The sequence below is a fragment of the Branchiostoma floridae genome, chromosome 2 (assembly GCF_000003815.2).
Source record: "Branchiostoma floridae strain S238N-H82 chromosome 2, Bfl_VNyyK, whole genome shotgun sequence".
Lineage (NCBI taxonomy): Eukaryota > Metazoa > Chordata > Leptocardii > Amphioxiformes > Branchiostomatidae > Branchiostoma > Branchiostoma floridae.
The window spans coordinates 17,339,200-17,355,978 of record NC_049980.1 but is presented as its reverse complement, the minus strand read 5'-3'; the positions used below and the strand labels follow the sequence as shown (position 1 = coordinate 17,355,978).

Below are 16,779 nucleotides of genomic sequence, written 5' to 3'. Positions count from 1 at the left end.
CTTCGGCGGGGAACAGGCTGGTGGTTACCGCTACACTTTACCATCCGGAAGTCACACCCGTGGGGGAAATAAAACGTCTTGTCTTCGAGACAGTAGCCTATAGCCAATGTCGCGAATTGTGTATATATCCCGGGAAATGCTACTTTTACATCATTGATGGCTGTATTTCAGGGATTACATAGGTATGACGCGTGACAAGGTAGGTACATTGGCCTAGCGACCTACGAAAGCCCAATCAAATCCATATAAGATGACAAAGTCAGAACCGCCGTTATTAAGGTAGCGTCATTGGATTATTTGCGAAAAATTAGAAGGTGCTGCTGGGGTTGTGCGTGAGACATCTCCAATTATAAACCTTAGCACTGCTCTGCCTCTGACGTCTGACATGTCTTCTGACGCAGCCATCCGTTTAACTCAAGACAGGTAATGATGGATACGTACGCAATTAGACTTTTACAGACTTCATTATTCGATTTGCAAATCAAGTGATGGACGGACCAATGAAGATGGATGATAAAAGAGGCAAAAAGAAATGAACCAGTAACAAGATGTACACGTTTGATCATTGAAAAGGAACTGATCAGATGATTGATATGAACGAACACTACTTATCAGGCTTGACCTGGTCGTATGGAAACAAAGATGTGCTTCTACACAGGTCAGCATTGTTGGGATGCGTAATATCAACCGCAGAAGTTTCCGAGCTTCGTTAAAACAATTGGGTAACTTCAAACCTCACTTTTAGACTGTGTTTCCCGTACTATGTACTTGCGAAATGTAATACTGTGTGTGAAATCATAGATTTACATAAACATGTGCAATATGCAAAAATTGAGAATATGCAAATATTGAGACGTGGATGCTCTATTTCTAGATAGTTTTTTTGTGAGCGTACAAGGCACTGCATCCGCGCCCCATCTGGTGTGGCCCGACGTAAATTACAGGTCAAAATCTCTATGAAGTTTGAGAAGCATGTTTGGAGGAAGACGAGCTGTGGTTTCCTGACCGTACATCAGGAGTATTTGGGCATGTACTTCTATGTACCTCTATGAACTAGCAGCAATGTTTATAAACGTAAGTACACATTTCCTTTATTGTCTGTTTATCGTATTGTCACTTAAAGCGTGATGCAATTTCTTGCGAACAGAAACGTTTCTAACGTTTTCACACGGGGTAGACTGTTTGATTTGACCGTGGACAGAAAACAAGTAAAACATCAAATTTGAAGTAATTACTGATAGCACACTATTACAGAAATGCTATAGCCGACGGTAACTTTATTTCCGTCAAGATAAGTCTCAAGTTTGTCAAGTATTGGTGCTGTCATGCGTTGATCAATACAGTGTACCCTCAAGTACAAAGCAGACCTCGGACTTTATCGTTTCGCCCCCTCCAGGTCTGGTCGCACTCAATACAGAGCAATTCGTCTGGGATTCCACTCAGCTGTAATTAATTCTAGTCATTGATTAGTTGTCATATTACAGACTAAGTACATACTACAGAGACGTGCGGGCTCTGATGCAGAATCTATTGACGTATCAAAAATGAAGCAGAACATGATGATGAGAGTACAGGCGTGTTGTTTATCGGTAATGAGTTTAGACATTTGCGTGCTTGATCATACGGTAATAATTTTTGGTAAGAACACATTGGACTGCGTCCAAGCAGATGGGGATAGGATGATGCATTGGAATGCAGAGTTGTCAATTTCTCATACTGTACAGGTTAGAGAGTTAACATTCTTGAGGTAAATGCTGGCACAAAAAGGAAAGATTTGGGTCCTTAATGGAACGCCGCATGACTTTGATACCAGCAAGAATAGCATCATAAACCGACTAAAAATAGTGCAGCCGACCTAGTTGCTTCAAATCACCATATATATGGAATACCAAATGCACTTCCATGCACATCTTATAGATTAAGTGTCGTATGATATAGGTAAGTTCTTTCTCGTGAAGGGTAAGAAATGGACAGACGATATTTTCATTAAAAACTCTTTAAGATATGCCACACACTTCTTGTTCCTCCAAAATGACCCACTAAATACCAACTTCATCCTCTAATAGCTCAAGGCATGCCTGCAGTATTGTTTGACCTTTCGGCTACTTCAGCAGTGAAAGCCCGATACAGCAATAACAAGAAATAGGCAATCCCTCAAGGCTCCTCAGGGTAAGGTACGGGGGGATGTGGGGCTTATCCATGGAGAGAATGACGACATAGTGTCATGAATAAAGGATCACTTTAGGAGCGAGGCAAATAAGGGGACCATTAGCATTTCACTATCTGTTCATAACACTCGAATTATCTGCCAGAAAGTAAAACTACTCTAACAGCGTGAGGGTGAATTTGATAAACACAACTGAACTTTGCGCCTGCCTCTCTACAGGACATTGAACGTGAGGCAACGGTCCTCACCCACTTCACATCAAGTCTTCTCTCTCGGGCATTGTGATTGGATGAGAACCAAAGACTCTATCACCGTTCCGAGGGCGAAGGTACCCGTAGTCGTAATGTTGTTCATACCTCACGTACAGCGCAGTGCGGACCTGAAAAGATGCTTCCAACAATCATTGGAACCGTCTGCAGTCAGGTGATGGATTTCTAAACTTCACGTCCAACAATAAAGAAGCTTCCCCCGTTGGCCAACGTCAGATTCTCTGCATAACTCAGGTTGGCTCCGCAGATCGCATTCGGTGCGGTATGATCAATGCAATGACGTTTCACTAAAGGCCCGTAGATGGTAAATTACCGCCCATCGGAGATTCTGTGCTTGTCTACAAAACGGGCGGGCAGGTCTTGCAGTAGGTCAACATGGCAGGACTACAAACTTTCGTCCTCTACCTTCCGTTGATTTTGCATTTGCGATGGACGGTGCGAGTTGCAGCAGGAGCTCCAGCAACCGTCACCATAGGTAGGTTTTTCTATTTCTGCGTTTCAGGACCCTAATGATTCCTGTGTGAAAGGCTGCCCGTTCTTAAAGGCGATGGTAGACATTTGACTCTGTAGCTCCTACCGAGTAAAGTTTCAGTACCTAACATCGGGAGTGACGAGAAAAGGTTCGAAATAAAGACTGTTTGTACCATAAATATGGATACTGGTCCATGAAGTAGGCAGTTGTCTCGCTCTTTCAACTACAAGGCAGACAATTTGGGCTCTCTACTGTCTTACATGGCGGAGGTCCGTCGAGCCGAATATTAATTCAATACCGTTTGCTTGCATAGGCTCCCCAGATTTACCTATCGTCTCACTTGGGACTTCTTACATACCTTTGCTGTCGCAATTAAGCATCTGGAGCTAACAAGGTAGTGATGGATTGTTCTGTACTGTTATTCTGTTAGGAAAAAATTGAAAACCAGCAGGACTGAAATGTAATCTTTTATTACCTGGCAGGATGTATCGATTCCATGAACGCCCTTTGTGACAAGACCGCACCTCCTGCCTCTACACTGTCAAATTTTGCATGCTATTTTACAGCGATGTCATTACCGTTATGTTTTACAGCCAATGACATGGTTATGCAGTTTAGAAGTGCCTGGTGCGGGTATGAAATTCACGAGTTCTTAATACAAAAACCCATTATTAGCCACTGTTAATACCAGTCTGCAAAACCGGATAACCGGATACGACTTTTTTTCAAGATCTGCAATACACCGTCATGGGTAGGTAATATTGTGAGAATCCAATACAGACGCATGAAGGACAGAAAAGATACAGCGCACAAAGCGTCCGCCTGCTTTCATAAAACACATTTAAGGCCATAGGAAGGTCAATGAACAGTTAAAAGTACAAAAAAAGGTATTGTCATTTCAAAATAGGATAGCTGAACATTCCTGTCAACCGTATGCCAGACAACAACAACAACAACATCTGTCTTTCTGTTCCCACCAAGCAGCTCCCGCATCTGAATGAAAATTCAAAACATATGAGTGTGCCTATGCATATATTCATTAGTTATTATTGAAGTTCCTGAAGACCCGATTGCCACTGCGAGACAAATGATGTCTGAATCGAAGGTTTCAACATAATTACGACCGTCATGATGATGATGATGACGACAGACATAAGACGTAATTGATAGCTTCTTACTTAGCTTGCAGTAATTACAACTAATATCTCCGTGGATAAGTGGCACCCAGTCAATCTCTGTACGTCACGCAACCGGGGTGTGCGGGGAAATACGACATTCATTTGTGTCGAACATGAAAAACACATTTCTCAACTTTACTGGCAAACTTTTATTTGATGCTCATTAAATCCACAGACGCTATTGCCAGAGGTAGGTATGATGTACTTTTGCTGTCTATGCCCTTGTCAAGGTGCCATTTGTTATCTTTGGAAATCTACGTGATGGGCGAAACCAAATAAGCTCCACGTCTGAATAATGAGTTCTGTATACACACCAGCATATCTCCTGGAACGATGAGGGTAGCCATAATCTCCAGCGCAACATGTAAGGTGTTGGAGCCTATGGAGGAGTGCGACTGGCAATATAAAGCATTCACAGCACGAGATTCTACAGGTTAAGGTGCCACATGGACATCAGCCATGCAGAAAATCCTACTTCAAGATGCACATAATCAGGTAGCCAAGCGTATGCCTGGAATTTTCACACTTGGCCGTAGACGTGACATTTGGCCCCTTATGTCGTTGCATTTCACAGTGTTTGCCCTTTTTCGGCGACACTTGCACAAAGCAGAATCATTTATCATATAACGTTATATAGCGCTATATTCTTCTACTCGATATAGCACAGAAAGATAAGGAAAAAGGGAACTTAGTCCCCATAGCTCCATAAGGGTCCTAATGAAATATTGAAATAGCGATATTAAGTTCATAACCAAGGTAAGTTTAAAAAGAATAATATTGTTCATGATTGCTATATTGTCCTGCTGCTTTGTGGTAAACACTATCATAGCGTTCCACATAACCTCTGGGTCCGTGAGCATCACTCTAAGGAGCCCTTCTTTACTGACCTGTAAAATACGAATTCTTATATGCCGTTCACGAAGTTTCGCCAGACCCTCCCACAGAGCAAGTACTGACAGTGCATCCTGTGTGGACTAAACCCTGCGTCCAAGCCTTGTTAGCTTTGGTCCCGAAGGTCGGTCGGGAGCGGACCAAAGCTAACAGGGCATTGTGCCGCTGATATTCCTCACATTGTAGAATTTGGTCCTTTGCAAAGTGGTACCTTCTTTCTCTGAAGCGGTTACTCTTACATAGTTGGTGATGCATATCTACGGTCCAAATCAACTGTATGATAGTCAATCTATAACCCCATTGTGCCAGCAAAAAGGTGCACCCGACTTGGCCTGAAGTGCACCCTGTCCGAAAAACACATTTATACAAACTGTCATGCTATCTTGAGATGAGGTTGTCTTATGTTATGGAAACATTAATCACGTGCTGAACATCTTAAGTACACGGCGAGCTCTATTTGACGACCATTCGGTCTAGACGTAGGAAGGCTTCGATGAAAGATAAATCAGAAGTGTCAGATGCGGTAAAAGAGTATCACTGTGGTCATAATTAACTTGACCAGGGTGGCTGGATCACACGTGTTGTAATGGGACTTGGCACTGATGTATGCTGCTTGTCTCCCGGCCACGCCGTCGCGACGCCGGACACCGTGATATCCATAAATCCAATCGTACGTCATGGCCTGACGTGATACGTGCTCTTTACTTTTTAATGTGTTAGAACCGAAATGAAATACTAATATAGAGCTATCTATCAACAGAATCAACACTTTGTCTTATCATATGACACTATTAAAGTCATTTTGGTTTATATATACATCTTTTTCGTATCTTACTGAATTTCGGTCTTGCCCTTTTAGGCTTCAGGAATAGTTGTGTAAGCGTTCTGGTGAATTAACAATCAAAGTTCAATAGTTTGCCGACACACTGTGGGCTGTATGGATAGTGTACGTCCCTCGGAACAGTTCAGCTTCACAGCCTGAGTGCCGAGATCCAGACCTTTAATCTGCTCAGACCGTGACAAGCTTGGTGTTTTGGGTGAAAAATTGAGAGGATGGTTTGATCTGACATGAATACCAAATGTCAGCGACACGATTCTAGTTCTTCACAGACGCTAGTCAATTCCGGGAAAGCCTACATGGTGGTAAAGCCCCAGTTAAGCTCTGGTTATACGACCGTCCCATTTGGGGAAAACGGGGGCCCTCCGGGTAGTTTACAAAGTCAAGAAGAAGTCTTCTACACTTTCGGGCGTGGCCCCTGTGGCTACCATGTTATTTTGGATCATGGCAATTTTAAATAGGCAGGTACAATCAACGCGAGACCCGGTTACAAATCTAATATAATGAACCCGATGAAATTCGTTATGCACTCTGTCAAATCGCTCGGCCGCATCGACGTCGCTAACGTACCGCAGATTCAGTGAGATACCCGCTTTACAACTTTCAGGTGGAATGTCTTCTTAATATAATTTCATTCATAATGTTCCCCCATTCTCAAAAAAAAAACATTGGGTTTAACTCAGATCTTTTGCTTGCAATATGACAAGATCTTTATGTCAGTTTCAGGTGTTACGAGGGGCGTGCAATAAGTAATGGTCCTGACCCACTTCCAGTTGTCTGATCTAAATGAAATTTTGTATGTGTAATAATTCATATCTCTATGGGTTATGTTGCAAAAGACAGCTCTGAACTAATTGTGGTTTCTGATTTACTGGTGTTTGAACTTAGTCAGGTGCGAAATGGACCAGGTGTGAAATGGAACCAGTTGAGTGTCGCGCAGTGATCCGGTTTTTGTATTTGAAAGGACGCACACCAAAGAAGACTTTTGATAAAATAAATGAAAGTTATGGTGATGATGCCCCATCATATGACCTTGTAAAACGCTGGCATCCTGAATTCAAACGTGGCTGGAAGTCTGTGGAAACAGCTCCCAGACCTGGTCGTCCCTCTTGTGCCATTGATGAGGCATCAGTTGGAGGACCAACCTGGGGTGTCCTACAAAATCGGTGTCCAGAGCTGCATCAAACGATGGGAGAAATGCATAACTCTCATAACCCTATGAAGAGAAAGACTAATAACTGTGCCAAGTTTCATTAATCTCCTGCTATGGGAAATGGGTCAGGACCATTACTAATTGCACGCCCCTCGTACCATCTAGGAGTATCTGACGCATATCAATCATTGGTAGCAAATCGACAGACTGTTCTAGGAAACACATTTATCCTTGTCTACCCTTGAGATGTCAGACTTACATCACTCTGACCATTACTGACATCGTGGGTCTTGCCACGGAGTGTTTATCGACGGGTGTGTTGTGTAATGCTGGGCAGAGATTAAGGGAAGTATAGAGTGGTGCCCTCTAGATGTTTGGCCTCATTATCTTCTGGCAACGACATCAATAACTTTCGAAGAAACTTTCGGCCTTTGAGATTTCGATCGGGACTTCGACGATGTAATAAAATTTAGTTTGCATCCAAAATGACGAACCTTTTTGCAGTTTTTAATTGCTCTAACCATACTTTGGTGTACACAAGTTACCAATTACTCAAGTAACTTGATCACTTTGTAAACGGTCTGACGTTTCGGACAGCATCACTATCTTCCATCGATGACTGGATCAGTTCTAGAGTTCACCAGACATCTAACCACAACTCTGCATTGATAATGAGGTGACTACAGTTCTAATATGGTTCAATTGAAAACAAAGCCAAGAAGAAGTCAAACCGTCCGACTGTTTATAGATACAGTATACAAATGCTTGAGTAATTGTTATCTTTCGTTTCTTACTACCTGAATGTCTAGCCTTCATCGAAACTTTCCTTAGTATACCTCGCCAGCCCACCAGACACGCAGCGGCTGGCTCTATCACGTCTTGCCACATTGCCATTCCTGCCGTTCTGACACCACACGTACGGCGTTGATGTAGCACCGATGGTAAAAACACCCGTAGACAATGAGCAGTGCCGCTGCCACGAGAGAGTGTTGCACTAAAACCTCTGGCAACAGTAACCTATAGCTACGCTATGGCTGCTATAATTCTTGGCGAAGATAACTCCTTAAGTAATTGCATCGTTGGACAATATCTTAAAAGGGGCCGTTACAGTCCGCACAATGCTTTAGTATATCTGTTTAACGGTAATCCATAAGTGTATAGACAAAAAGGGCAGAACCGCAGCAATAGACATAGTGACGTCATCGAAAGAGTATAAGACATGTTCAGAGCAGGGAGAGGCGATTGATGTGGGCTAGATATTGTTGCAATCTTCGAAACGTGATCCACGCGTACATGGAATACCCACAGCCTCACTGTTGAAATGCAATAAAGATACGTAAAGTTCGTACAGTTTTGAGAGGTTGCAGAATATTGCCTGAAAATCTATAGCGTCATGGTAGCCCATGATGGCGGGAATGTGCATATGCATACACAGCATTATATTGTATTGTCTTCTCCAAAAAATTACAATGCATATAAACTCGCTTTTCTGCAACGATGAATCCAAACATATCAACTATTATCAACTGGAGATATCAGAAGCATTCTTCGCTCACCATCTTTGAAAGGTAACTTTGGACGGAATGCCGCAATTTTTCATCCAAGAAATCTTAGCAACAGATTTAGAGTCATTTTTCGAGTTACGGGAAGCTTGGGGAGAGAACTTTCACGGAGTTGAGGGAGTGGTTTCTTTTTGTTAAGCCTTGAAATACAAATATTACGTTATTGCAAAACAATTAAGAAAGACGTCAGAGTTTGGCTTTGATTTGAGAAGTCAAGTCTTAACTCTCATGGGCCTGTATGACATAGTGTTGAATATGTATGGCATATTATTGACCTGGAGTTCGGCGACCTAACATCTCTACGAAACATTTAGAGCTTTTGTAGATGTTATGCAAATGACTTATCAATTTACATAAGTTATGCATGGTGATGTTAATAATTGATTAGCTATACATATCACAAGTAAAAAATCCCATCATCTATAATTTAGCGGTTTTGTCTATTTGCTTAGATTATGCAAATTAGTTCCTCATTTGCATGTATGGTATCTGTTCATATATCCCCTCAGTAATCAATTACATGTATTACATCTATTGAAGTCCAGTTATGGAAAACAATAGAATTATTTAAGTTCCTCATTATTCGTGCAAATTTAGTCCCATTTTCATAATATGCACTTCATTGTGTACACCTTTGCCTAAGCTACCTGCGTGCCTGATTAGAATGATGTAAATCTGTCGTTTCTTTCTTACGTTATCCTCTTTGGAATAGTTTGACAAAAATGCTCTCGCAGTTCCAAAAATAGATATTAGGGGGCACAAACCTGTAGAAAGCTATCTGCCACCCAAATGTCAAGACCTTATCAAGTCCGGAACAAGAGTTACATTGAAAAATGCTAACTATGATGAAATGTTCTCATTAATCATGCAAATGTCCTCCCAATTTGCATAATTTCTATTTCATTTTGGACATTTTTCATTTGGTAGTTATTGCAAAGGATCAGGTGTTATGACACCATGTACACCCGGGGCGAGTCATGAACCCTTAATTAACCACCTTGTTTAAAAGTGTCTTACCATAGATATTTTGTGGTAGTTTGCATGATCAAAGCACTTTATCTCGGAACAGCGATCAATGGGGCAAAACAGTTCATTGAGTTAATAGGGTAAACACAAAGAAATTGTGACGATCAATCGTCCCATTTGGTGAAGCTAGCGATGTCGTTCAACTTTTAACAATGTAGACAAATGTCTGACTAGGCTGTAAGAAATCAATTATGTTTTTAACTGTGCATACCGGTAGATTCAAAAGCATTAGTTCTGCCACCTGTATCATCCATAGAGACCTATTAGAGGTTGATTCTGGCAGAAAATATGATTCATTTGGTCTTGAATGCTTGACTTCTCATTGAAGCAGACGCGAGGAAAATCACGGCAGCCACCAATGTTAGGTAGGCAACCCTGATGTGTACAACCAGGTTGCACGTTCCTACTTTAACCGATCAATTACAGTTAGTGGAAATGTCAAATCTGACAACACATAAATGTAAAGCAATTTCTTCTGCCGGCGGTACGAACCCACCTGAGACCGAGATATTCTCCGTACGATATAAACGGATTCGCTAATGCTATTATTGGTATGCGGTGCCGGGTGACGACTGAATATGAAACACTTTGACATTTTGGTCGAGGCTGATGTTAACGCCCTATAATGTATGCCCTAAGTCATGAAGACATGGTACTTAATTCACATTCAAAACAGGTGTGTTGAAATTTCGGTAACGAAGAAAGATTGCCGTAGGATTATCTTTCAAATTGAATGATGAGAAACGCGTGACTTTGCGGTATGAAATTCGTTCCTCGACCAGAGTTTCGATCCTTGAGCCATCATTCTATTAAGTCTTTTAGCCCCAAAATTACAATGGTCTTTATATGATCCTATTTTTCGTGTTATCGAAATCACATGCTAAGAAATAGTGTATGCGTTTTGTAACGAGATCAGCATTTGCCATTCGTGCACTGATTACCTTTCTGGCAGTTGCTGATTAGTGAACGTTGCATCTATTATCTTTATGAAGACTAAACGCATCGCATAAGTACAGTACTATAACCATAAATCAAGGAACAAGTCACACGTAAATTAATGCATACGTAACCTAAATTTGCATATTTGCTATTAGTTACACCAATCAGTGAAACCAGTTTCCGTTCGACTATATGCCTTGCTGCTGAACGCAATATGGTGATAACATTTCAGCACTTGCCACAGCTTACTCCAGACTACAAAATTCCCTTTCTTGTTGCCCCCGTGAAAACGGAGATATCGTTTTCGATCTGTTTGTGCTTGTCATGGAGTGTGTTCAATTTTGTTCTCGCTGACTTAGGACCAAGTTTATTCACAGGCTGAGTTCAGAAAACGCAAACTGGCAGGATGCGAAGGTTGACCTCAGCGGCCTGCGTCCAAATTTTTTGACAGGCTGGCAGGAAGTGAACGTTGGCACATGACGAAACTTTAGGTCCCTAGGATGGCATGTACCTGAGAGAGAAGAATGTAATGTAAATGGTTTACATGGTTGTGTTATATGTTATCACGAAAGTTACAAAAACTCAAGGTATTTCACGGAAGTATCAGATTTCGCTTCGATTTATCCTTGGAAAAGTTTTGAAAGGCAATAGGCTCTATTGGTTAGAAATGTGCAAATTACAACACTGTTTCGATGTATAACGACTGGAAATACCTTTACTTATACAATCAAACACGAGTTGATATGACGCTCTCGATCCCAGGTTAGTGTTTTTTGGTAAGCAGCTTCTATCCGCCATTATTGTCTGCTGAGCTACGCAGTTTTCAAAACCAAGGAGGGGCGGTACTCAAGCCGCCGTAGCAGCTGGTCTCTTCTAACGTATCCATTTTCTATTGTATTGAACGTGACATCCACCACACTACTGTACCCCCGACTACCGGCAATAAAGTAATCCAGGGTTTACCGGCATTTGGCAAAATTCCAAGGTTTTTCCACGCAACACATAGATATCAACTTAACAAGACTTTTTTTTTGGTATTTTTTTTTGGCATCTGAAACCGGGAAGTCATTGAGGTGCAATAGACCAGGTTTAAACTTCTCTCTAACAACTCAGCCGTTACTGTTCGTTCTGCGATATCGGTCTGCGTAATGCGTGTGCATAACAGTCTTGCTTTTACGGATTGATATTTTTTTCAAACGGAATGTAACAGAACATCACAATTCATATCCTCTTGGAATCATAATGCTTCAAAGACATCATAGCTTCGCACCATATCATGTTCGCTGTGATACACACGGTCTGTAGTTGGAAGTGCATGTTGATGCTACTTCCCACGAAACTTGCCGGTAAAGTCACATGAACACAAATCTTTTATAGTGTGCGTTATATTCACAAGGAAATCGCCATATCCCCCAAGAAAGGATGAATGTTACAAAACTTCAGATGTATGTTTCAAGATGACTCAAAAGAACAAACTTTTTTGAATATCAGAGCATTCAACTTTTTATACGCGATGGGTGTGCGCCTGGCATTGCTGTCTCTTTCTTGGCTTGTACGGCAGTTGTTGAGTTTGTTAGTAAAGTGCAATAATAAGCGATTGGGTGATTTAAAAAAAGAATAGAAAGGAAAAATGACAAATGGCTAGGTAAATTGGACAAAATAGAGGCAAGGTGTAGACACCAATTTAGCTTCTACCGGTATGTGATATTTCGCCCTTACAGCTTATTTGTCATCATTCCGATGACAAACATGCCGCCAACGCGCACGGGTATTCAGGGTGGCTTTAAAGCTTATTGAAGCCCCAAAACATCGTAAACTTGTAGCAGTAGCACTGTAGCAGTATATTAAATCCGTTTTTAATATCTGTTATTGCAACAAAACTTTAAAATTCCTCCTACAACAACTTGGTGTAGACACTGCGTGGAGTAATGTGTAACCAAATATGCATCCCCGGTGATATACGTCACGGGGAAAATCTGCTACACTGTTATGAAAGGTGTGATAGACGGACAATATTGGCACCCTTCTATATAGGTCGTCCGATACCACTATTTCTGTGGACCACAGCCAACTTCTGACTCACTGTGAATTTGACACACGCTGCTGAACACAGCACAGGAACGGGAGTATCTCTTTTATTGAGTCATAATAACCCCTTGTAGGTGGATGGAATCACGTCTGTATCTGCCAAGTCGTATATTCCGGAACATAATTTGTCTTAAAAATGAGTCAACTGCACAGCTGTGTACAATATGTTAGGTAAGGCAACCAGACCGTCGAGCTGAATGACATATGACTTTAAAAAGTGCTTCACACAGATCGCATATGAACCATAGTTTATGCCACGTAATGGACACCCGATGCACTGCACAGAATAAAATGGAAGAACGTGTAGTGAAGGCGGTTGAGTAGCTTACAAGAAACGTAGGAAAACCGTCCCAAAACATTATTGACTTAGCTCATTTTCTATGATTTTTTTTCTGCTACCATTTAATCAGCGTGTGCATTCCTTGCTTGCATCGCAGACAGTAATTGCGACTTTGGATGAAAATGAATCGGAAGTTAAGTCACCTGAGAGCATTACTTTTCCCCAGGAACATAAGCTAAATGGTCTCCTATCTTCGTTATATCTTACTTATCAGTGATAGACAGGTGAAGGCACTCCAGCTTCTTGCCAAGTCCAGAGTTTTCTGTATACATGTAATTCTGCAGGAATCATTGTCGGGTAACTCAATTCGCTGGTTTCCGAAGCCTTCTGCCATACAGGAGGTCCGCTGTGCACATGTGAACATCCCAACCGAGCTCTTGCTACTTAAATCAATAGTAGTACAAAGATGAAAAAAATTACTAGTGACATGTTGTTACACATAGCTGTAACACAAAATGATGGTAAGATGATAGAAGGTAATGGTGAGTATGATGGGATATGGCGTCGGTGTGTGTTGAGATACTTTGACAAGTCTTTACTCAATATTTGCCGAGCAGGAACGCCAACAACGTAAGTAAGAAGAAGCCGATAAATCCACACCTGATAACAACATCAAACACAGACTGAAAGGATGCTCCGAATTCATACAGACATTGACAGCCGCCTATCTTATCGCTGATGACATGAGTAATTGACAGTCGTGACCTTTGATAGTAGCCCTTACCCAGGTCATTCAATCTAAAGTCAACGATGATATGCCCAATCTTGCGCATTATGGTGCATTGTGGTGTCCTGTCCAAAGAATAGATAAACTGAACTGAAAACTGAATTGGCTTATCCAAACGTGTTAAGGTGCGCTCCCACCACTTGCGTCACTGCAGGGTTCGAAAGATACTCCACGAATTTCAGAGATAAGGAACGAATTTTCTTTCTTTTTGTGTATTTTGTCGTCTTCTTAGTTATACGTTTACGAATTATGCAAATTCTATATTATAAAAAATCGGAGAAAAAACAAAACAGTGACGCAGTGAACGAACCCCGCAGTGACGCAAGCTTGACACAAGTGCGGCGGGAGCGCACCTCTAGGTCACTATTTTTACGAAGTGCGCTGCGCAGTTGACAAGAATAACGGCTAAAAGTTGCCAATTTTGCCATTCGAATATGAAAGACAAAAGTCGAAGAGAAGCTGTTAAATTTATAAGTCAAAATTGAATAATGAAGCCGATTTATTTACTCAGTTTTCTCACATTTCAAATAGTGAATCGACTTGCAGAAAGTGAAGATGGAAAGCCGGCTACAACTTATCAGTCTGTATTACTGTATTTTGTGCTATGGTCAGGCTTCTTCGGCTTTCCGAGATTTCAGGTTGCTTGTTGGTGATCGATGCAATGCGTGGATTTAAATATCACGGCAGAAACAATAGCCTTAACACCATTGATCACGTTCACCAGGACCTGTCATCATACAGCAAATAAGAATGACATTGTCGATACTGGGTCATTTATAGTCTATTGGTTATTCATGAATTGATACAAGAAATCATTTAGCCTAGCCTCAAGGCTTCAAAGTAGGTGTGCCTTTTGATCTTAAGTAACTTTGATGTCAGTCAGGTTGCATCAATTCCGTTTGACACAAGACTATTCATGATTTCCGAACCCATCGTGACACGAGCTAATTCTGGAAAGTCGATGTTGGCAAAATCTGCAAACGCCATTTCCTGACTGTGGTAACAGTAGTCTGAAATATGTGTAGAAAAGAAAGCAGGAGTGGAAGCGGTAGCTGATAAACATGGTGATTGGTTGTCTTCTATCAACGGATTTTAAACATGGTTACGTGTCTTTTTACATTCTGCTCTTCTTGTATGACACTGATTTGTGATATGATCTGCTTGTACGACCACACTAAAAAGTGACTTCCCCGTGGGACAGAGCGATGCACCGTTTGCAATTATTCCCATCCCTTGGGTTCCGCTAAATGCATTTTGATGTGGTGTTCTTGTTTTTGGAATGTTTTAATCAATGAAATTGTATCTCCTATTCCATTGTTTTGCTTTAACCTTTGCACGGGCTGTTGCTTTGTGGGAATAAAGCAGGTGGCTTCGTTCCGCCGTCTTCTGGCTCTGTGTCATATCGGCTCGTCAGAGGAATGGCTTCAGGGCTTTGACTTGTCAAATTCAATAACAATATCTTAGGCATGTTAGATGGATCTTCAGGTTGCTTTGGTGGTATTACATGGGATAATTGGCAAGGAAACTGGATGTCGTTAAGATACTGTCATGATGGTGCTTGATTTGCGAACCGACATAGATTTCGACACCAGTTCCCACTTCGGTGAAACAAAAACACAGGCTCTTGTTGCTTAGTTATAATTAATTACCTCCTGGTACTAACGTGTGTCGCTACCAGTTCTGCTGACAACAATCGTTAAATAAACTCAAACTCAAATTTCAAAGTAGAATGGATGTTACTTTCTGTACAGCGAACAGTTGAAACGACAAGTTCAGGTAGGTTCTCGACTATGTATAACAAACTAGTAGTATTCTCATCACACCACAGACGATCTATACTCATGTGAAATACAAACAAATGACTCATCAATCAACGCGAGTAACATGATCAATCAAGTCCTTTGGAAAGGGTTATGTGTCTTCTACTTGTTCTCATTCATTACAAGTCTAAGTGACCAAAAAGTTTACAAATGTGTTTTAGAGAAGAACCGTAGCTTTAAAGCGTCTTTCGCACGCAAGATGCGTACTAACAGCAAACGGTGCAAAATAAACTGATGAGAATTACGCCAGCCTCCGAGTTATTTTGTTGGTTCGTGGAAGTAACTTTCATACTTTCTCTCCATACAAAATCATTATATTTCTTTTTTTCTTTGCCATATCATATATCACTGGTACACAATTTGTTTCTTTTGTAGTTCTGTAGTACCCGGAATAGATAATCTTTTGTGATCCCGATTCCATAAGAATCCATCTAAGTGACGCCATATACATGTGGCGCATTTCGCTATCACGGCGAAGTGATTTACAAATGTTTGACTTGTATAATACATTTTCCATGTGCCGTACCTGAGTATTTCTGTGTGAAAAGACTTCAGGCGCTCTAACGACGGATCCTTATTGCCCCTGCCCGTGCAGCAAGCTAGTTTATATGGGTGTTGTTACCATCAGCCGAAAGCCAATTTTCGGCGCTAATCGAAGAACCTGCCACTGAAGATATTGATTATTGTAATGCGAAGATTGAAAGATTAGACAATAACGCCTTTTATACCCTGTAGTATTGGATAGGGTGAGGATGGTCCGTAATGGGAATTTAATGGCAACTAAATTAAAGTACGCCCATTCTACGGATGCGTTCATGGTATTACACTTGCTATTGCCGGGCTTTATTTTGCAGTTTCTCAACTTTTTACCGAGTTGTTAACGTGACCCAGTTCCTGCTGGGGGGATGGAGAAAATGATACTAGGTCTAGGCTATTACGGACTCCCAGAAGTACCGGCGGATATTGCGATCGGCATGATTAAATGTCCATGAAAAGAATAGCGTGTAAAAAGGTGGTGACCTGGACAGAAAGGCGCTCATTAGACTGGTCAGAATTTAGGGCAGGAGAGTGATGATGTCTGCCCAATCACACAGCAGGGGTTATTCTAGTTCAACGAGCCATAGCATTCCTCCAAAAACTTCCCTTTACGATTCGGGGATCCATCATGTTTTACGGCAGTCCATGGTTCCCTTATTGATGAAATGTTGCGATGCTGATCTCTGACCTTTAGGAGAGGCAGGTATTCTTTGACCTTTGCATGTTTCTGAATATTAAGTTAAGAACTCTGCAAACACGGAACAAAGAAGAA

At 41.4% G+C, this 16,779-nt stretch overlaps 1 protein-coding gene across 1 annotated transcript in view; it reads left to right on the top strand.

The window, feature by feature from the left end:
- Positions 1–2,371: 2,371 nt before the first annotated feature.
- Positions 2,372–16,779, top strand: part of LOC118408753 (glutamate receptor 3.1-like) — a 29,456-nt gene continuing 15,048 nt past the window's right edge. Inside the window, exon 1 of the mRNA XM_035809615.1 lies at positions 2,372–2,911. Coding sequence (XP_035665508.1) covers positions 2,812–2,911 — 100 coding nt within the window. The 5' untranslated portion in view covers positions 2,372–2,811. The remainder of the gene's footprint in view (positions 2,912–16,779) is intronic.